At 46.3% G+C, this 22845-nt stretch overlaps 1 protein-coding gene across 4 annotated transcripts in view; it reads right to left on the bottom strand.

Annotated features, from left to right (window-relative positions):
• The window catches only part of arhgap12b (Rho GTPase activating protein 12b), a 422708-nt gene that overhangs the window by 45294 nt on the left and 354569 nt on the right, over positions 1-22845 (bottom strand). For all 4 annotated transcript variants that reach the window (XM_072508348.1, XM_072508349.1, XM_072508352.1 and 1 more), the window contains 3 exons: positions 15571-15669; positions 13813-13890; positions 3613-3747 (listed from right to left, as the gene is read on the bottom strand). In XM_072508348.1, the coding sequence (XP_072364449.1) occupies positions 3613-3747; positions 13813-13890; positions 15571-15669 (312 nt within the window). The remainder of the gene's footprint in view (positions 1-3612; positions 3748-13812; positions 13891-15570; positions 15670-22845) is intronic.

Genomic DNA, 22845 nt, shown 5'->3' with positions numbered 1-22845 from the left:
GGTTAACACTGCTGCCTCAAAGCTCCAGAGACTCGGGTTCAATTCTGGCCTTGGGTGCCTGTGTGGAGTTTGCACTTTCTCTCTGTGTATGCATGGGTTTCCTCTGGGTGGCTCCAGTTTCCTCCCACAGTCCAAAGATGTGCTGCTTAGGTGGATTGGCCATACTAAATTGCCCTTTAGTATCCAAAAAGGTTAGGTGGGGTTACTAGGGGATAGGGTGGAGGCGTGGGTTTAAGTAGGGTGCTCTTGGGGCAGCATGTGGTGCAGTGGTTAGCACTGGGACTACGGAGTTGAGGACCCGGGTTCGAATCTCGGCCCCATGTCACTGTCCGTGTGGAGTTTGCATATTCTCCCCGGGTCTGCGTGGGTTTCACCCCCATAACTGAAAGATGTGCAGGTTAGGTGGACTGGCAACGCTAAATTGCCCCTTAATTGGAAAGAAAATAATTGGGTACTCTAAATTTGTAAAATAAAAAGTAGGGTGCTCTTTCCAAGGGCCAGGGCAGACTCGATGGGCTGAATGGCCTCCTTCTGCATTGTAAATTCGATGATTCTATGATTGTTTTCAAACTAATATCTACAACAATCAAACTGCAGAGATCATAATGCATTATAACTAGTGTGAGTGATTTTTCACTCACTTACCAATTTCTCGTTCAACTTACTTCCCCATCACTTCAATTTTGCATTAAAATTCTCAGAGCAATGAGTTGGAATAATAATGGTTCTTCCTTTATTTGGATAGTAGATATGGTGATAAATGGTTTTGTGCAATGAGATAAATTTGCCCCTTCATAGTGGTGACAAATGCTTTATCAGGTCAGTGTGATGTCCTTCGACATTAGGGGCAATTTCCTGATTTGAAGTGTTGCCTGTTAGGGGCATGTTTAGTAATTCAGGTACATCGGCTGCGAATGTATGCACGAACTGGGTGAGTTTGGGATATTTCAACCTGTATTGTGGGACGAGGCAGGGATGCCCACTCTCCACGCTACTTTTTGCCTTGGCGATAGAACCATTAGCAATGGTTCTACCAGTAGTTCAAGGTAGTGGGGGCGAGTTTCAGGTATCTCGGCATGCAGGTGGAGCAGCTACATAAATTGAATTTGGCACGACTGCTGGAGCAAATGAAGGGGGATTTTAAGAGGTGGGATGTGCTCCCACTGTCGTTGACGGGGCGGGTGCAGTCCGTGAAGATGGCAGTATACCCAAGGTTTTTAATTTGTGTTCCAGAACCTCTCGCTTTTTATTCCAAATGCTTTTTTTGGGAAGTTTAATGCGCTGATCTCTGGGTTTGTGTGGGCGGGTAAAGCCTCACAGGTGAAGAAGGTGTTTCTAGAGCGGATCGTGGGGGGGGGGGGGGGGGGGGGGGGGGGGGCTGCCCCTGCCAAATTTGATCAACTATTATTGGGCAGCAAATATAGCCATGGTGAGGAAGTGGGAGTGGGGTCGGTATGGGAGCGGATGGAGACAGCCTCTTGCAAGGACTCCAGCTTAGGCACATTGTTAGGGGCCTTTTCCATTCTTGCCAACCTGGTACTCCATAAGTCCGGTGGTGGGAGCGGCCCTGAGGGTGTGGGGACAGTGGCGGCAGCACCTGAGGCTGAAGGCGGCCTCGCTTTGGGCACAGATCTGTGGGAATCATAGGTTCACTCCAGGTGGGCTGGATGCAAGGTTCCAGGGGTGGCGGTGGGCGGGGATTGAGCGATTTCGGTACCTATTCTTTGCGGGCAGCTTTTCGAGCTTGGAGGGGCTGGTAGAGGAATATGCACTGCCCAGCGGGAATGGGTTCCGTACTTGCAGGTGAAGGACTATGTGAGGATGCAGGTGCCACTCTTTCACAACCTGCTGCCCCCAGGGTTGCAGGACAAGGTGGTGTCGAAAACAGGGGTGGGTGAGGGCAGAGTGTCGAAGATCTACAAATAACTAATGGACTGGGAGGTCGCCCCGATAGCAGTCAAGCGCAAATGGGAGTAAACGCTTGGGAGGGAGTTGGAGGCTGGGCTGTGGGGGAAAGCTTTGAGGAGAGTGAACACAATTATTCAATTCAAGGTAGTCTACAGGGCACATATGATCTTGGCCAGGATGAGTAGGTTTTTGAGATGGTGGAGGATAGGTATGGGCGCACTGCGCAGGTGGGCGGTGAACCATGTCCACATGTTTTGGGGCTTTCCAAAACTGCAGGAATTATGGCGGGGGTTTGCTGACATTATGTCTGACGTATTGAGTGTGAAGGTGGTCCCCAGTCCAGAAGTGGAAATCTTTGGAGTGTCGGAAGACCCGGGAGACCAGGGGGCAAGAGAGGCCGGCATTTTGGCCTTCACCTTCCTGGTAGCCCGGAGACGGATCTTGCTGGAATAGAGAGAGTCAGGGCCGCCTTGCTGGAATAGAGAGACTCAGGGCCGCCAAAACCGGGGGTGTGGGTGAGCGACCTCGCAGAATTCCTCAGGTTGGAAAAGAGCACGTTCGCCTTGAGGGGGACTGTGGAGGGGTTTGCCCGGAGATGGAAACCGTTCATCAATTACTTCAAGAATAGTTAAGAAGTCAGCAGTGGGTGGGTGTTGGGGTTAAAACAGGACGAGGGGAGATGGAGGGAGCGGCAGGCAAGGTGGACAGTGGAGTGATGGATATTTATTTGCTATGTGAATTCCTGTTTGCTCTCTTTTTGGTTGTGGTTGTGTTTGATGTATATACAAATGCCTTAATAAAAACAAACAAAAAAGAGATTCAGGTACAAACCACACACAACTTATCATAGAATCCCTACAGTGCAAGAGGCCATTCAGCCCATTGGGTTTGCACCAACCCTTTAAAGAGCACCATACCTAGGCCCACTCCCCCATCCTATCCCTGTAACCCCATAACGCCACCTAACCATTGGACACTAAGGGACAATTTAGACTGGCCAATACTACTACCTACACATCTTTGGACTTAGTTGGAAAACCATGTAAAAATGTCCTTTGTTTTCTTGGTGAGCCAGGCTCCTTATCAGAAGTACAAAGTAAAAAAAAACACAAAATGTGGATTTCCTTTTTCCATTCGGTCACTGTAAATGGATTACTTAAATATTGATTAATAGTGAATGCTTCAGGAAGAATACATTTAAAAAAGAATTGCATTTATATATCACTTTTCACCACCGCTGGATACCGAAACAGCTTTACAGCTATTGAAGTACTTTTTCCAAAGTGAAAATTTAGCAAACACAGCAACCAATCTGTGTACAACAAACTCTCGCAAACAACATGACGATGACCAGATAACCTGTTTTTGTGATGCTGATTATGGGATAAATATTGGTCTGTCATTGCAATGTCTCTTATTCTAAATGATACTACGAGATCTTTTGTATCCACCTAACAGCATTAGTCATCATTAATTCCGCCGTTGTCTCGGTTTAACATCTCCACCTACTGCACCCTGTTTGTGCAGCATTCCCTCATTATATTAGTGGAAGGTTTGCCCAGATTGTTGTGCTCAAGTCCTGGAGTGAGTCTCAGAGGTGACAATAGAGTGAGCTGACACACTACATCAAATTACCATAAATTTCTGTAAACTAGCAAGTTTTAAAAATGAGATTAAAACAATATTCATGTGATTTTTACTTACTGATTGCATTGATAAAGTCATTAAAGAGATGATATGTGAAGAGAGGTTCTGGCAATTCTCTGAAAAACATTTTGAGAGCCCCAGTAATAACATTGATATCCTCCCATTTACTGTCATTCAAGTCCAGCTTCTCATCTGTAAGGAAGGCATAATTGATTAGTCTGTTAAAGATTTAAGCAACAAATCTGTATTTCATAACTACTGTGTTTCAAAAGTGCATTGATGAGAACGAAGTAATACTTTTTACGCACTTCATCTTTTCATCTATGAACCATGTGATCAAATTTGAGTCAGAATGCTATTTGTTAAGGTTCAATGGGGAACTACATTTGGGCAAACTGAATTAAGCATAAAGTCCTCCTAGAACCAGGAGAGAAATAACAATCTGACTTGATCATAAAGATGATAATGAAGAATGGGGAAATTCACACGAGTGGATTGGGTTTTAGCCATTTGCTAGGACAAAGATCTAATAGTTCAATTACATAAATGCCTCTGGTGGATTAACAATAATAATAATAATCTTTATTAGTGTCACAAGTAGGCTTACATTAACACTGCAATGAAGTTACTGTGAAAATCCCCTAGTCGCAACACTCCGGCACCTGTTCGAGTACACTGAGGGAGAATTCAGAATGTCCAATTCACTTAACAAGCGTGTCTTTCGGGGCTTGTGGGAGGAAACTGGTGCACTTGGAGGAAAGCCACGCAAACACGGGGAGAACGTGCAGACTCGCACAGTGACCCAAGCCGGGAATCGAGCCCGGATCCCAAGCACTGTGAATCAACAGTAGTAACCACTGCACTACCGTGCCGCCCATTAAAAGTACCAGTAAAGGTATGAAAGATAGCATGATTGTGGGTGGAGGAAAGAGAGAAACAGGAAATTGGATCGAGAAAATCATTTTTTTGAAAAAACATTTCATTGGAGGCATTTTCAAATATATAAAAATAGAAAGAAGAAAAACACCAAAAACCAACCACGGCAACAGCAAGCAGCCAAAACATCCTTAACAACGCCCCCCCCGACTAACCTGCTGCACCTCAGCGCCTGCCCCCACTTTTTTAACTTCTAACCCAGAACCCCCAGTCCAAACAGAAAAATAAGCCCCCCCTACTCAATACTCCTTAAAGACGCCGGTGAACAGCTTCCACCTCGAGGGCAGCATGGTAGCATAGCGGTTAGCACTTTGGCTTCACAGCGCCAGGGTCCCAGGTTCGATTCTGCTGGGTCATTGTCTGTGCGGAGTCTGCACGTTCTCCCCGTGTCTGCGTAGGTTTCCTCCGGGTGCTCCGGTTTCTTCCCACAATCCAAAGACATGCAGGTTAGGTGGATTGGCCATGCTAAATTGCCCTTAGTGTCCAAAAAGGTTAGGAGGGGTTATTGGGATAGGGTTGAAGAGAGGGCTGAAGTGGGTCGGTACAGACTCGATGGGCCGAATGGCCTCCTTCTGCACTGTATGTTCTATGTTCTATGAACCCCTCCTCTCCACCTCTGATGGCAAACTTGATTTTCTCTACTGGCAGGAACTCTGCCAAATCGCTCACCCATACCCCTGCACTCAGCAGCTCCGAGACCCGCCAGCACAACAAAACCTGTCTCCGGGCTACCAGGGACGCAAAGGGCAATATAATGGACTCGCTACCCACCTGCACTCCCAGATCCTCCGATACTCCAAATATTGCCACCACCGGACTCGGAGCTACCGTTATCCCAGAATCTTCAACATTATATCTGCAAATCCCATCCAAAACCCCCTCAACCTTGGACACGCCCAAAACCATGGACCTATGGCAGCTCCAGGGGTGGTAGCACTGGAAACAAAGGCACCTCCTTCCTCATGAAGTCCCTAACCTACAGATACCTGAACCCATTCCCCTTCGGCAACTGATATGTCCCCTCCAGCAAACATCCTTCCAACAAATAAATCCCTAAAGTATTCTATCCTCACCTACCGCCACCCCCGGAATCTCACATCTCCCACCAGGAAAAACCTATGATTTGTGCAAAATGTTGCCGGCACTGGTTCAACGCTGATACCACCACTCGGCTCATGGAGCACCTTGCCGGCAAGGACGGAAGTGGTGCTAGCAACAGTTCCCTCAAACTGATCCCTTTACACGACGCTGCTTCAATCCACCCCACACCGACCGCTCTTCCACGGCCCATTTCTTAACCATTGAAATGCTTAACATCCCAGGCGCAAAACACGCATTCCAGGTTAAGTAGCGTTGCACTTGCACCTCTTTCAATCTGGTCTATTGCATTCGCTGCTCCCAATGTGGTCGCCTCTATATCGGAGAGACCAAACGAATACTGGGTGCTCGCTTTGCTGAGCACCTTCGGATTGTGCACATTCAGGACCCTGACCTTCCCGTTGCTTGCCATTTTAACACAAGACCCTGCTCCCATGCTGACACGTTTGTTCTTGGCCTGCTGCAATGTTCCAGTGAAGTTCAACGCAAACTGGAGGAACATTGAAAGGGGCAACACAGGTGGAGAAGGTAGTCAAGAAGGCATACGGCATGCTTGCCTTCATTGGCCGGGGCATTGAGTGTAAGAATTGGCAAGTCATGTTGCAGCTGTATAGAACCTTAGTTAGGCCACACTTGGAGCATAGTGTTCAATTCTGGTCACCACACTACCAGAAGGATGTGGAGGCTTTAGAGAGGGTGCAGAAGAGATTAACCAGAATGTTGCCTGGTATGGAGGGCATTAGCTATGAGGAGCGGTTGAATAAACTCGGTTTGTTCTCACTGGAACGAAGGAGGTTGAGGGGAGACCTGATAGAGGTCTACAAAATTATGAGGGGCATAGACAGAGTGGATAGTCAGAGGCTTTTCCCCAGGGTAGAGGGGTCAATTACTAGGGGGCATAGGTTTAAGGTGAGAGGGGCAAGGTTTAGAGTAGATGTACGAGGCAAGTTTTTTACGCAGAGGGTAGTGGGTGCCTGGAACTCGCTACCGGAGGAGGTGGTGGAAGCAGGGACGATAGTGACATTTAAGAGGCACCTTGACAAATACATGAATAGGATGGGAATAGAGGGATACGGACCCAGGAAGTGTAGAAGATTGTAGTTTAGTCGGGCAGCATGGTCGGCACGGGCTTGGAGGGCCGAAGGGCCTGTTCCTGTGCTGTACATTTCTTTGTTCTTTGTTCTTTGAACAACATCTCATCTTCCGGTTAGGCACGCTACAGCCTTCCGATCTCAACATCGAATTCAACAACTTCAGATGATTAGCTCTTACCCACCACGACCCATTTGTTTTCATCCCATTTCATTTTAACTGTCTTTTACCATTTCTTTCTTTCTTGTCTTTCTTTATATATATTTACCACCACCCCCACATCTTATCCACTTTTCCTTATCCTTATCCTTTCTCGCCTTTGATTCCCCCTTCCCCATCCCCCACATCTACATCTGCCACAGTTTACCCTCTGATGTTAGTTTCTCTGCTGTTTGGCTTTCACACCTTTTGTTCTCTCTGGGGACTGCCTTTAGCACTCTTTCCCCTTGGTTTCTGTGGCTATTAGCACCGTTTCCCTGGGTTTCTGTGGCTATGATTCATCTTTCATTCTCACTCCACAGTATAAATATTTCCCACTTTCTCTGTCTTTTAGCTTTGACAAAGAGTCATCGGACTCAAAAGGTTAGCTCTTTTCTCTCCCTACAGATGCTGCCAGACCTGCTGAGATTTTCCAGCATTTTCTCTTTGGTTTCAGATTCCAGTATCCGCAGTAATTTGCTTTTATCCATTGAAATGTTTGCTGCCCAATAATAGTTTTGCAAGTTCAGCCACGCTAACCGCACCACCCCTCATCCCCAGCCCCGGTAAGTACCTCTCCAAGAACACACTCCTGGCCCGTGGCCCCTTATCCGCCCTCGTGTCCCTCAAAATCATCCCATTAACCTTTGTAAAAAACGACGCGAGCACAAGAATCGGGTGGTTCTGAAACACAAACAAAAACTTTGAAGACACCATCATCTTTACCGTCTGGACCCGAGCAGCCAACGAAAATGGCAGCACATCTCACTTCTTAAAGTCCGCCTTCATTCCCTCCTGCCAACCACGCCAAATTCAACTTATGCAGCTGCGCCCAACACTGCGCCGCTTGTATCCCAAGGTAGCAAAAACGCACTCCTACCAGCCGAAGCATCAGCCTCCCCAAACTCCTCCCCTGTCCCCGGACATTAATTGGGAATATCTCACTTTTCCCCATGCAATATGATATACACCGAAAAGAGGCCAAATTCCCCCAAAATCCCCACGATCCCATCACAACTCCCGACCGGGACCGAAATATACAGATCATCGTTCGCATACAATGCTCTCCCGTCACTATTGACTCATTATACATATCGACTAACAAGGCCCCAGCTCTGACCCAAACTTCTTGTAGAACTCGGCTGGGAACCCATCTGGACCCAGGGCTTTCCCAGTCTGCACTGACCCAACACAATTCATTACCTTCTTCAGCCCGATCGTGGACCCCAGTCACTGCACCTTGTCCTCCGCCACGCTCGGGAACTCCAGTTCATCCAAAAACCGCCTCATACCGTAATCCCCCACCAGAGGCTCTGAACTGAACAATTTCTGGTAAAAAGCTTCAAACACCCCATTTACCGCTGCCGGTTCTGATACCACTGTACTGCTGCCATCTCTCATCCCCCCCAATTTCCTTAGCCGCCGTCTGCCTCCTCAGTTGATGCGCAAGCATCTTGCTGGCTTTCTCCTGATATTCATATACTACCCCCCTGGCCCAAACTCCACCTGGAGCTTCTGTCTCTCCTTCACCAGCACCTTCTCAGGCACTGCCGAGTGCCTCCAGTTAATCCTCAGAATGGCCTCCACAAATGTCAATCTCTCAGCCCGCTCCATCCTCTCGTGTGCCCGGATTGAGATAAACCCTCTCTTCACGCCTCCCAGAACGTGAAGGCGGAAACCTCAACCATCTTATTCTGCTCCACATAGTTCCAGATAGCCACCCTTACCTATTCGCAAATCTCCTTTTCCGCCATTAACCCCACATCCAACCTCCAATGCGGCTGTTGGGGACTCCCCCTTGCAACCTGCAAATCCACCCAACGCGGCACGTGGTCAGACACCACGATCACCGAATACTCCGATCCAACCACCCTCGCCAACAGCGTCTTGTCCAAGACAAAGAAATCAATCTGGGAGTACACGGGCAGATGTGCGAGAAGTACGAAAGTTCCTTTGCCCTCGCTCTGTCAAACTGCCACCGGCCTGCCCTTCCCATGCGTTCCATGAACCATAACACCTCCTTGGCCATGGTCGACATGTTCAGGGACATGGGAAACGATCAGTCCAACTTCGGGTCCAGCACCGTATTAAATACCACCCCCATAATCAGCCAGTGTGTGTCCAGGTCTGGAATCTTTGCCAAAACCCGCCTCAAAAACTCTACATCATCCCAATTTGGATACACATTCACCAACACCATGGGCTGCAACCTCCCACTCACCATCACAAATCTACCCTCCGGGTCTGTCACTATAAACCCCCACCTCAAAAGCCAACCTCTTATTATCAACATCAACACCAGTGCGCTACCCCACCCCCGGTCAAATGTGTATCCTGAAGAAACCCAAGGTCTGCCATCAAGCTCCTTAAATGCGTGAAAACACGACTTCTTAATCTGACCATTTGATCCCAGAACGTTCTGTTAATCAACTGTTATCAGGGGGCGGCGACCCTCCTCTCCCCATCAGCCATAGCCCCTCTTTAACCAGCTCCACACCTCACTCACCCTCTGGGCCTCCCCAAGATGTCCGCTGTCATCTCCCTTTAACCAACTGTGCCACACCAACTCCACCCAAGTCAGCATTCTTTCCCCATAGGCAAAGAAAAAGAAAACCAACCCATTCCACATCCCTTCCCCATTCCCTCCACAGATCGTCTCCCCCCCCCCCCCCCCCCACTTCACTCCTGTTAACTACCCGACCTGCTAGCATGGTGGCCCCCACCCGAGGCAACCGCCTAGCCCCCCCTTACCCCCATCAATCCTCACCCACAATTTCCCAAGTACAGTTGAACACAATCCACACCCAAATGCAGTAAATACAACAAACCACACGGCATTCACACCCGCATTCCCTGTACAAGTCTCCCAGTCCATGGTCTCTCAAAGTTACTCGCCTCCTCTGGCGTATCAAAATAAAATTCCTGAGTCTGGTGCATGACCCACAGACGAGCAGGGTACAACACCCCGAACTTCACTCCTTTCTTGTAGAGTGCCGACTTAACCTTATTGAACCCAGCCCACCACTTGGCCAACTCTGCACTCAATTCCTGATAGATATGCACCACGTCTCCTTCGCCCGCTGCAGAATCTTCTCTTTATCCAGAAAACGTTGCAACCGCACCACCATCACCCTTGGCTGCTCCTCTGCATTCGGTCTCCTCTTCAACACCCTGTGTGCTCGATCCACCTGGGGAGGACAATCAAAGACCCCCCCCTCCCCACCAACGTCTCGAACATATCTGCGACATACTTTGCGGCCAGCGTTCCCGCAATCCCTTCAGGCAGCCTCACAATCTGGAGATTCTGCCTCCTGGAGCAATTCTCCAGATCCTCCACCTCCTCCCTTAGCCGCTTCTGGCCCTCCACCAGGAGCACCATCTCTGCTTCCAACAAGGTCAACAGTTCCTCATGATCCACCACCAACTCCTCAGCTTCTGGAAGGCTCAACTCTGTGCCTCCAGCCTTTGCTCCATTCTCTCAATAGTCACCCAGATAGGCTCCACCACCGTAGCCAGGTCCTCCGAGGCCTCTTGCCTCTGCTGTTGGAACTTGGCATTCAATTGCTCTGTAGACTGGGCAGGCATCGACGCCCCAGAGACATCTTTCCCTCTGTCGCACTTCAAAAGTCCTCCTGGCCCAACTGCTGCCCCTTGATCGTTACACTCCTGCTCCATAAGCCATAAACAGACCCTACAGGAGGAGAATTCCTATTTTTCACTGTTCATGCACTTTGCACTAGCAAACACATCCTATATCGGGCGAAAAGGACCAAACAATTCCACCTCGAGACGGAGCCACCAAATGGCTGCCACTGGAAGACTCGGATAGGGAAAATCATAAGCACAGCACATACAATGGCAGGCAATGGTAAACACTGCAGGCTAGAAATGTGGTTGTCCTTGCTCTTACACTACAAGTGTGGGACTTTTAACCACCTGCAGTTACTAACACAGAGATAATCTTAAATTATGGGGACAGGATCATTTTCATCCTCAGAACAGGCATATTATGACAGCAAGAGTCCCCACTCCAACACAAGCCTGGAATCGGATTGGCAGAACGCTACTCTGGCCATATAAGGGCCCAGTAGAAGCAGAAGAGAGGTTATGTTTCTTTCCATTATTCAGTTTCTCAGGGAGCCATCGGTCACAATTGTAGATAACCAATATCTTCAAGGATCAACTTCCCCCCCCAAAAAAACTTTGGGGTCTTAGAAACACACAACACCTCTCAACCATCTCCCCCATCTCCAAAACTGGAAAATAGCCACACCACATAGAAAATAAGCGAAGATTACCAGTGGAACAGGTTTCTTCCCCCGCACCATTTTCTGGTTCCTAGTCAGACAATCCACCTCAGTTCTACTCGGGCCTTAATAGGAATTGAAAGTCTTATATCTTTGAGATTCAGCACAAATCACAATTTGTACAAATACAAATGCACGCTGATGCATGAATTGCTGATTTTGTGTTAAATAGCTTTCTTTCGTCAAGATGTTTAAAAACACATTTCCTTCCTATCAATAAAGTTTAATAGAAAATAACCATGAACTCAGCACATAACTCTCCAAAAAATAAAATTACATTGATTAAGCCATGTTAGAAATGGTTTTGTTTAGGAATCTCTCCGTCGCTATTATCGCTATCCAATGGTTAGAAAAATATTCGCCACTTATTCAGTAATTTATTGGTTTTGAAAATTTGAGCAGAAAAAATCTATTAAATGTTGCAATGTGGCATGGTACCATATATTTTGTTTAAAAGTTGATCATATTTTGTAGATTTCAATTTATGAATCTGAACTGGTGGGTTTTCCTTTGATCACCATCCCTTTTCACTCAGTCAGGCTCTCCTCATTTGGAGGCTAGAATTATCCATTCAACAGAACAAATGTGGGAAGATTAGATCAATAATAGTGGTTATTGGAGGTCAATCATTGCAGCCACAGGACAATTTTAGGGAAGCTTTGTTAGCCCATACATTTTCTGTGATTCATCACTAACATTCTCTCCATCATAAAGTTAAAAGAACGAAGAACAATACAGCACAGGAACAGGCCCTTCGGCGATCCAAGCCTGTACCGGTCATGACACCAACCTTTGCCAAAATCCTCAGCACCTCCTTGTGCCGTATCCCTCTATACCCATCCTGTCCATGTGTTTGTCAAGATGCCTTTTGAACACCATTAATGTATCTGCTTCCACAACCTCCCATGGCAATACGTTTCAGGCACTCACCACCCTCTGCGTAAAAAGTCTGCCTCGCACATCCTCTCTAAACTTTGCCCCACAGACCTTAAATCTATGCCCCCTGGTGACTGACCCCTGGGACCCTGGGAAACAGTGCCTGTCCATCCACTCTATCCATGTCAGATTGTTCACTAAGTATTCTACAATTCTAAGTTCGTTCAAAAGTCCTTCAATAATGAAGTAGCGCAGGTTAACATACGGCAGAAACTGGATAAGATCCAGACATTCGTGCTACTTAGATGCCAGTTAATGACTATCTTCACCAAGAGAAAAGCATTTATCTTCCATGAACTTAGTGACTCAAAGCAATCTGCATATTATCGAACCTTCTCACGAGTAGTGCATTAAAGATTTGGATTTGAGGAGTCAGGAGGCCACTCAATCACCATAGAATGCCTAGACCCTGAACAACTCTTGGTTGAATGTCAGAACCAGCTCGAAGGGCTGAATTGCATACTTCTGCTCCAAATTTCTATGTTCCTATTTAAGTTTCTGGTCAATGGTCACCTCCAGGATGTTGACAGGGAAGATTCAGTGATTATAATTCTACTGTATGCGAAGGGTGGATGATCATTGCCTGGCACTTGAGCAGCTCCCACTTTTCAGACCAAGATGTTTTCCAGGCTTGCTGCATGCAGGCATGGATTGACTCATTTAAGGAGGAGTTGCGACTGGAATTGAACATCATGCGTTCATCAGTGAACATCCCCAGTTCTAATGCTATGACGGAGGGAAACTGCAGTATCCGCAATCTCCAGGATGCAATGCAACAATTGATCAAGTGGTTTTGAGCAGAACCTCCCTCCCTATGTCCACTACAACCAGAAAGTACAAAACTGCACCTAGATGTAACATGTTCACTTTCAAGTTGGATATAACCATGACCTGGACACATGTCAACATTTTCAAAGCCCCTTCCCAAACACCACTCTGGAACCATCATTATTAGCACAGCAAAAGTTCATGAAGGAGAAGTTCAGTGTGTCAGCATATCCACATTTTGAGAACTGAAGTCCAATGTTGCCAGAACTTATATTTTCATTTAAAAAAAAATGTGGGTACCCTGAAGAAAAATCTGGATCAATTAGGTGATCGGAATTATTTTTTTGTTAATATGCCAATCCAGTATCCTACGGTTCACATATATAAATTGGGTATTTTTTTCTTGATATAAAGAAATTGCTATCAACTCCCAATTTCTTCCTCACTTAAGTGGTACAGTTAGTTACATCCAATTCTGCTCATGAGTAAATTTTCTTAGCCTGCAGCTCTGGAATACGAAGTGGAAATAAGTTTAAAAAGTAAAAATACGACCAACATCATGGTGCCTTGTTATACAGGTTTATATCCATGATTCTATGTGCTATATTTTTGATCTTAACAAGGTTCTCAAGTTTAAAACTAGGTGCTCCATATAAAGAAGAAAATAAAAATCAGAAGGCACATAAGTGTGAGGAGTTGTTTCACACCTCAATGGCTGGATCAAGAGAATCATTAGCAGAGACCTAGAAGCAGGCTACTAACCATGCCCTTTGCATTTCACGCACATTCAAGATTTATATTTGAATTCAAGATCTGAACTTGAAGGTGTGCTTAACCAAATGTACTATTACTATATGCTCTACTGCAAACTTTATACATAATCATTTAAAAATATATGCACATGGTTAATAACATGACTTACCATGGTTGACTGCAAAGCGAAGTTTTTGTATAACAGCCAGGTTGCCACTCACCCTATACAGACCATCAATGTTTAAGCCTGATGACATAATATGGAACAGTGTAAGAACAGGAAAAAGTATCAACAACCAGAAACTCCTAGACTAATGGATCTGAATTGCAAAATGTTATCGTCCAATGTTGCCAGAACTTATATTTTCATTCAAAAACGATTTATTGCAGCAAAATGTGATTAATTGACATTTATACCAAAATTAAAAGAAGCACTGAGTTATTGATAGCTAGAAACAGTAGGCGGGATTCTCCGTCCACCGACGCCAGAACCGTTGAAGCGCGCGCTTGGACGGAGAATCGCACGTCAGTTGAATTGAGGGCGGCACCGGGCGCCCAACAGAATGCCTTGCTCTGTTACCTCAACGGCGGCATGAATGCAAATTGTACAGTGAACATCACTGGCATATCATTAATGGGCCTGACCTGGCAATTTCCAGGCCCCCAGCGATGCTGTGCCAGGAGGAATTACCAATGGCAGGGTTCATTGCTGCCTCACAGCTCCAGGGTCCCGGACTTCCTCAGGTTACTTGCCTATGTGGAGTTTGCACTTTCTCGCCGTGTCTGCTCTGGTTTCCTCCGGGTGCTCCGGTTTCCTCCCACAGTCACAAAGATCATAGAATTTACAGTGCAGAAGGAGACCATCAAGTCTGCACCAGCTCTTGGAAAGAGCACCATACTTAAGCCACACTTCCACCCTATCTCCATAACCCAGTAACTCCACCTAACCGCTTTGGACACAAAGGGCAATTTAGCATGGCCAATCCACCTACCCTGCACATCTTTGGACTGTGGGAAGAAACCGGAGTACCCGGAGGAAACCCACGCAGACACAGGGAGAACGTGCAGACTCCACACAGACAGTGACACAGGGGCAACGTGCAGACTCCACAGAAGAAATAGTACTAACCACTGTGCTACTGTGCCGCCCGCAAGTTAGGTGGATTGCTCATGCTAAATTGCCCCTTAGTATCCAAAAGGTTAAGTGGGGATACGGGGATAGGGTGGAAGCCTGGCTTTAAGTAGGGTGCTCTTTCCAAGGGCCAGTGCAGACTCGATGGGCCGAATGGCCTCCTTCTGCACTGTAAGTTCTATGATTCTATGAACATGTGCCGTGGCTGCTGAGGGAGAGAGAGGAGGTATGAAGTGCCCAATAACGCTATCGTGTGCCGACAGTTGTGCCGCTGGCCAGGGGCTTCTGCCAGGGCTAGGGGAAGTAGCGGGTGGGTGGCCAGGAGTGCCTTGGGGTGGGGGTGGACAGGCACGTCCCACCATTACCATAGCCTGCAAGGCAGCTATGCGGTTGCGCATGCCTGATTGCCCACTGTTAGCGCCATGGGCTGTAAGGATGTCTCCCCAGGCCACCCCCCTAGGCATCCTCTGCCCAAGCTGACCCATCAAAGGGGTGGGCGTGCTCTAGCGGAACAAGTGCCATCTTCTTGCACTAGTTCCACGTGGCACATGTGCTAGCCCATTAGGATGAGCTGAATCACTCCAGGACTGGCGCCGCTTTCAGGGTCGTAGAGCTCACGCAAATCAGTTCAGGCATCAGCATTTAGTTTCTCTGAAAAGGAGAAGCCTGGCCAGTATCGTGTTGCCATTTTGTACCATTATTTTGAATAAGCAAACAATTCCGGTTATATAGAAAAGATTTCACAAATATATGTCACAGTAGTCTTTTACCAAATCAAGTCTTAGAATTTCATACCTTCTTTCTCCACGTGATCAATACATGTCATCACAAATTGTGGTACAGTTGTGTTCTCTCTCTGACAAAGACTACTGAGATTGCATCCAAACACTTGATCTGCATAAAAAAAGTTACAGGTAAACTAATTATGCTTTTGCATAATGTTCCAGATTTTCTGTTAAGGATAATAGTCAGACCAACAGTGATCATTGTAATTAAGGGGTAAATCAGGAAACTTAAGACAATCGCAGATGCATAGTTAACTGTAGAATTCAGGAAGTTGCTGTTCACGTTGCCCTGTTTCTTGTCAAGCTTCACTGTACATGCACCTTTCCAAGAAATGCAACATAATATCTGAATGGTGATATTTGGGTACTCACCAACTAAATACAGCAGAAAAAGTTAGGTCTTGTCTATTCAAGTGTAAATTATTTTTAATACATGGAATACTTAATTGAGAAACGTATCTAGAACTGAAAATGTACTTTTATAAATATGGCAACCCATCCTTTCAGGTTTTAACAATTATTGAACATTTTTTAAAAAATGTTTTCTTTTTCACGTTTTCTTTCTGTGCCTTATGATCTCTTTTCGGAGGACCCATGCAGACCCGATGGACTGAATGGCCTCCTTCTGCACTGTAGGGATTCTATGGCCCCAGATCCTCTGTAGAATGTGCTGCTGTCTGATAACCACAAATCACAGCATAAAATGCCAAAGTCTGTGGACCACTAAGTGCAATGAATGCAAGTGCTGTTCATTTGCCATTGGTTGCAAAATCTGGGCCAATACTTCTTTAAATACCATGTTGTGTATTCAGATTTTATGCAAACCAGGAATTTAATTATTTTCTTAATGAGTCCCTTTGCAACTGCGATTCTTTGCCAAAATGCTTTTACGTCAAGATTTCTCTTGAAAAAAAAAGAATTCTTTATTTAGTGATTCAGATGAAGGGGAGTGAGTGTGGAATTTGAGGCGGCACTGGCCATGACTTTCCAGTCTTTCTTAGATTCAGAGGCGACGCCAGATGACCGGAGAATTGCAATGTTACAATTTTGTTCAAAAAAAAAAATAAGCCCAGTACTTCAATCTAATAAGTTTAATTTCAGTGATAGGGAAGCATTGATTGCAAGGGGATTGGAGTGCAAGAATAAGGAAGTCATGCTAGAATTCTACAGGGCTTCAGTGAGGACACAACTGGAATTCCATGTGCCATTTTGCTTTCCATATTGAAGGAAGGATACCGCATTGGGGGCGGTACAATGAAAATTCACAGGCAACCCTCTCATCGCAGAAGACTTCCAGCTAAGCAATATTCACCAGGAAGGCAAAGGTGACAACATCCGCCCCTACCCCAGAGTGAAATGCAGGTGAGTCTGAGACCCCAAATGTGGTTGCCAATGGACATGGCTCTAGAACTATCTGAAGAATCTCCAATATAGTGTTGAAAAAGGAAACCCAGAAACTGACAAGTTTGGGACAGAACTAAAATGTGTGTGTGGAAAGTGAACAACGATCACACTAGTCCTCCACATTTGGGAAAACCCACTTATCCTTGCCACGATCAAGTGCGTCTTGTGTAGTACTTTGAACTGGATTAAATTCAATCAGATGCAAGAGGACATGGAGTTGACCCTGTAGAGGACCTCCCTCCAAGCCTCATCAGTAAGCAGAGGACACACCTCCCTCTCCCATCTTACCCCATCCAAAGATCCAATTTGATCCAGCAGAGGGCAGTAGAGCGGAGCTGTTGATTGGTGTTGCAAGGGAAATTTGCATACCTCCGTCGTGGTCACCCTAACCTGAAGGTGTACCTAAGCTAGAGACCCTAGCTGTTCGAGTGAAGACAAGCATCCAGCAGAGGGCAGGAGAGTGGAGCTACTGATTGGTGTTGCAAGGGAAATTTGCATACCTCCGTCGTGGTCACCCTAACTTGAAGGTGTACCTAAGCTAGAGACCCTAGCTGTTCGAGTGAAGACAAGCATCCAGCAGAGGGCAGTAGAGCGGAGCTGCTGATTGGTGTTGCAAGGGAAATTTGCATACCTCCGTCGTGGTCACCCTAACTTGAAGGTAGTTTGTGGAGGAGCTGTTGTCAAGTGAAACTTAAATCCGAAACAGTTCTTCAGTGTTTCCCTCCCTACCCCCTCCTCCAACCAAAAAAAACCCAACCGCTGTAAAGGTCAAGAGGAAGGCTCGAGGTCAGGTAGAAGTAGAAAGAAGTTGAACCGTGACGCCACAGCCTGCAGGTAAGGGATTGGCTGGTGACTGGTAAGTAGTTTTTCTTTCCCTCAGGTGTTATCGTGCAGGGCGCAGAGGTTGCTGAGTGAGTGCTTGCTGAGAAGGGGAGTGAATAACAGGTAAGCTGTTTCGGTGAAGAGTGGGAGAAGGTGCTTTTTCCCTACTGTTTTGTTCTCTTTCTTCTGGCCTAATTTCGGGAGCCGTTCGGAGGAGGAGGAGCAGTCTCTGTGAGTATATAAACCTAATGGTAACTTCCTGTTTTCCAGTTTTTCCCCCAAAAATGACATCAGAGGGAAGCTGTGATCTGATTGGTTGATAGCAAATCTGCCCCAAATTTTAAAAAAACACAGCTAAACTCGTAAACTTAAATTAAACTAATTAATTAATTAGAGATGGCTGGTCAGGTGATGTGCTTGAGCTGCTTGATGTGGGAGCTGGCAGATCCCATTGCGAGCTGCAGCGACCACATCTGCAGTAAGTGTTGGCTGCTCGAAGAGCTCTGGCTCAGAGTTGATGAGCTGGAGTCTGAGCTTCAAACACTGAGGCACATCCGGGAGGGGGAGACTTACCTGGACACTGTGTTTCAGGTGGCAGTCACACCTGTCAGAATAAGTAGTTTAAATCCTGCCAGTGGCCAGGGACAGCAGGGTGTGACTGCAAGTCAGGCAGATAAAGGGAACCAGCAGTCAGGAACTCAGGAGCCTCAGCCCTTGATCCTGTCCAACAGGTATGAGGCACTTGCTCCCTGTGTGGATGGCGAACAGGGCTGCAGGAAGGATGAGTCAGCTGACCAAGGCACCATGGTTCAGCAGGCCATTCAAGGGGAGGGAGTAAATAGGCAAGTTGTAGTTGTAGGGGATTCTATTATCAGGGGGATAGATAGTATCCTTTGTGAGCAGGATAAAGAGTCCTGCATGGTATGTTGCCTACCCGGTGCTAGGGTGCGGGACATCTCTGACGGGCTTGAAAGGATACTGGAGAGGGAGGGGGAGGATCCAGTTGTTGTGGTCCATGTCGGTACCAACACCATAGGCAAGTCTAGGAAAGAGGACCTGTTTAGAGATTATAAAGAGCTAGGATTCAAATTTAAAAAACAGGTTCTCAAGGGTCATAATCTCCGGATTACTGCCCGAGCCACGTGCAAATTGGCATAGGGAGGCAAGAATAAGGGAAGTTAACACGTGGCTGAAAGAGTGGTGTGGGAAAGAGGGGTTTCTTTTCATGGGACACTGGCATCAGTTTTGGGACAGGGGGGACCTATACCTTTGGGATGGTCTCCACCTGAACCGAGCTGGGACCAGTGTTCTGGCGAAAATAGTAAATAGGGTGGTCAATAGGACTTTAAACTAGAGATTGGGGGGGGGGGGGGGGGGGGTGGAGTCAGGGAACCAAGAGGTGAAGTAATCAGTGGGAAGCGTAGCTGCTTAGGAATACAAAAACGCATGAAAAGACAGAACTCAGGAGAGGTTACGATAGTCCCCATCCCACAAAATATGACACAGTGTATGGAAAGGCTCAGTAAACCAAGGTCCACCACACTAAGAAAACAAAAAGGGACAGCCAATAGAGAATTAAAGGTGCTATATTTAAATGCGCGCAATGTACGGAACAAGGTAGATGAGCTTGTGGCCCAGATTGTGACTGGCAGGTATGATGTGGTAGGCATCACAGAGACGTGGTTGCAGGTGGTTCAGGACTGGCATTTAAACATCCAGGGATTCACAACCTATCGAAAAGACAGAGAGGTAGGCAGAGGGGGCGGGGTTGCCTTCTTAATTAGGAATGAAATTAAATCAATAGCACTAAACGACATAGGGTCAGATGATGTGGAGTCTGTGTGGATAGAATTAAGGAACCACAAAGGCAAAAAAACCATAATGGGAGTTATGTACAGGCCTCCTAACAGTGGTCAGGACCAGGGGCACAAAATGCACCACAAAATAGAAAGTGCATGTCAGAAAGGCAAGGTCACAGTGATCATGGGGGACTTCAATATGCAGGTGCGCTGGGCAAATAATGCTGCCAGTGGACCCAAGGAAAGGGAATTCATTGAATGTTTACAGGAGGGCTTTTTGGAACAGCTTGTGATGGAGCCCACGAGGGAACAAGCCATTCTGGACTTAGTGTTATGTAATGAGCCAGACTTGATTAAAGATCTTAAAGTCAGGGAACACTTAGGAGGCAGTGATCATAATATGGTAGAATTCAATCTCCAATTTGAAAGAAAGTAGAATCAGATGTAAAGGTGTTACAGTTAAATAAAGGTAACTACAGGGGCATGAGGGAGGAACTGACGAAAATCGACTGGGAGCAGAGCCTTGTGGGAAAGACAGTAAAACAGCAATGGCAGGAGTTTCTGGGAGTAATTGAGGACACGGTACAGAGGTTCATCCCAAAGAAAAGAAAGGTTATCAGAGGGGGGATTAGGCAGCCATGGCTGACAAAGGAAGTTAGGGAATGCATCAAAGCAAAAGAGAAAGCCTATAATGTGGCAAATAGTGGGAAGTCAGAAGATTGGGAAGGCTACAAAAACAAACAGAGGATAACAAAGAGAGAAATAAGGAAAGAGAGGATCAAATATGAAGGTAGGCAAGCCAGTAACATTAGGAATGATAGTAAAAGTTTCTTTAAATATATTAAAAACAAACGGGAGGCAAAAGTAGACATTGGGCCGCTCCAAAATGACGCTGGTAATCTAGTGATGGGAGACAAGGATATAGCTGAGGAACTAAATAAGTACTTTGCGTCGGTCTTCACAGTAGAAGACGAGTAATATCCCAACAATTCAGGAGAGTCAGGCGGCAGAGTTGAATATGGTAGCCATCACAAAGGAGAAAGTGCTAGAGAAACTAAGAGGTCTAAAAATTGATAAATCTCCGGGCCCAGATGGGCTACATCCTAGAGTTCTAAAGGAGATAGCTGAAGAAATAGTGGATGCGTTAGTTATGATCTTTCAAAAGTCACTGGAGTCAGGGAAAGTCCCAGAGGATTGGAAAATCGCTGTTGTAACCCCCCTGTTCAAGAAGGGAACAAGGAAAAAGACGGAAAATTATAGGCCAATTAGCCTAACCTTGGTTGTTGGCAAGATTCTAGAATCCATTGTTCAGGATGAGATTTCTAAATTCTTGGAAGTGCAGGGTCGGATTAGGACAAGTCAGCATGGATTTAGTGAGGGGAGGACGTGCCTGACAAACCTGTTAGAGTTCTTTGAAGGGATAACAAATAGGTTAGACCAAGGAGAGCCAATGGATGTTATCTATCTTGACTTCCAAAAGGCCTTTGATAAGGTGCCTCACGGGAGACTGCTGAGTAAAATAAGGGCCCATGGTATTCGAGGCAAGGTACTAACATGGATTGACGATTGGCTGTCAGGCAGAAGACAGAGAGTTGGGATAAAAGGTTCTATTTCAGAAGGCAACCGGTGACGAGTGGTGTCCCGCAGGGTTCAGTGTTGGGGCCACAGCTGTTCTCTTTATACATTAACGATCTAGATGACGGGACTGGAGGCATTCTGGCTAAATTTGCCGATGATACAAAGATAGGTGGAGGGGCAGGTAGTATGGAGGAGGTGGGGAGGCTGCAGAAATATTTAGACAGTTTAGGAGAGTGGTCCAAGAAATGGCTTATGAAATTCAACGTGGGCAAGTGCGAGGTCTTGCACTTTGGAAAAAAGAATAGAAGCGTGGACTATTTTCTAAACGGTGACAAAATTCATAATGCTGAAGTGCAAAGGGACTTGGGAGTCCTAGTCCAGGATTCTCTAAAGGTAAACTTGCAGGTTGAGTCCGTAATTAAGAAAGCAAATGCAATGTTGTCATTTATCTCAAGAGGCTTGGAATATAAAAGCAGGGATGTACTTCTGAAGCTTTATGAAGCATTAGTTAGGCCCCATTTAGAATACTGTGAGCAATTTTGGGCCCCACACCTCAGGAAGGACATACTGGCACTGGAGCGGGTCCAGCAGAGATTCACACGGATGATCCCAGGAATGGTCGGCCTAACATACGATGAACGTCTGAGGATCCTGGGATTATATTCATTAGTTTAGGAGGTTGAGGGGAGATCTAATAGAAACTTACAAGATAATGAATGGCTTAGATAGGGTGGACGTAGGGAAGTTGTTTCCATTAGCGGGGGAGACTAGGACCCGGGGGCACAGCCTTAGAATAAAAGGGAGTCACTTTAGAACAGAGATGAGGAGAAATTTCTTCAGCCAGAGAGTGGTGGGTCTGTGGAATTTGTTGCCACAGAGGGCGGTGGAGGCCGGGACGTTGAGTGTCTTTAAGACAGAAGTTGACAAATTCTTGATTTCTCGAGGAATTAAGGGTTATGGAGAGAGAGCGGGTAAATGGAGTTGAAATCAGCCATAATTGAATGGTGGAGTGGACTCGATGGGACGAATGGCCTTACGTCCGCTCCTATGTCTTATGGTCTAATGGGGAGGGATCAGACGAGAGAATCTCGCCATTAAGGCCGAAATAGACCCTTCACCGGGTTGAGCCATGAGTAAAATCTTCTTCAGCACGAGGCGGGGCCAAAGGAAAGGAAGGAAAAACCATACAGGAAAAGTTACAAATCTGAAAAGAATGAAATCCTGAGGGAGGAGACCACAACTGGATTTGAGTAAAATGTAGCAGGAGAGATGAGCGGTGGTGCAGTAATTATGGCACGAAGAGTAGAGCGAGCCTACATTCTGCCCCAAATTGAGTCGGGGTCACTAATCCACTCCAAGATTTTTTGAATGTGAGCAGCTTAATAGTAGAACAAAAAATTTAGGAAAGCCAAGCCTCCCGTCCGCCTGTCTCTCTGGAACAGAACACTGTGGACTCTGGGACTCTTACCCGCTCAAATGAAAACAGAAATCAATTTATTACCCAAATTATTTGGGCAAAAAGATGGGGATATTTTGAAAGAAAAATAAAAACCTAGAAATACATTCATTTTTATCGTTTGGATCCTACCCGCCATAGACAGAGGGAGGTTGTTACACCTTTATAGACCCGCTCTGACATTATTGATCAGGTTTGAGTAATTTAAAGTATGAAGTGATCATAG

Source organism: Scyliorhinus torazame, chromosome 6 (genome assembly GCF_047496885.1).
Source record: "Scyliorhinus torazame isolate Kashiwa2021f chromosome 6, sScyTor2.1, whole genome shotgun sequence".
Classification (NCBI taxonomy): Eukaryota; Metazoa; Chordata; class Chondrichthyes; order Carcharhiniformes; family Scyliorhinidae; genus Scyliorhinus; species Scyliorhinus torazame.
This window is presented reverse-complemented; position numbering and strand designations above follow the sequence as displayed.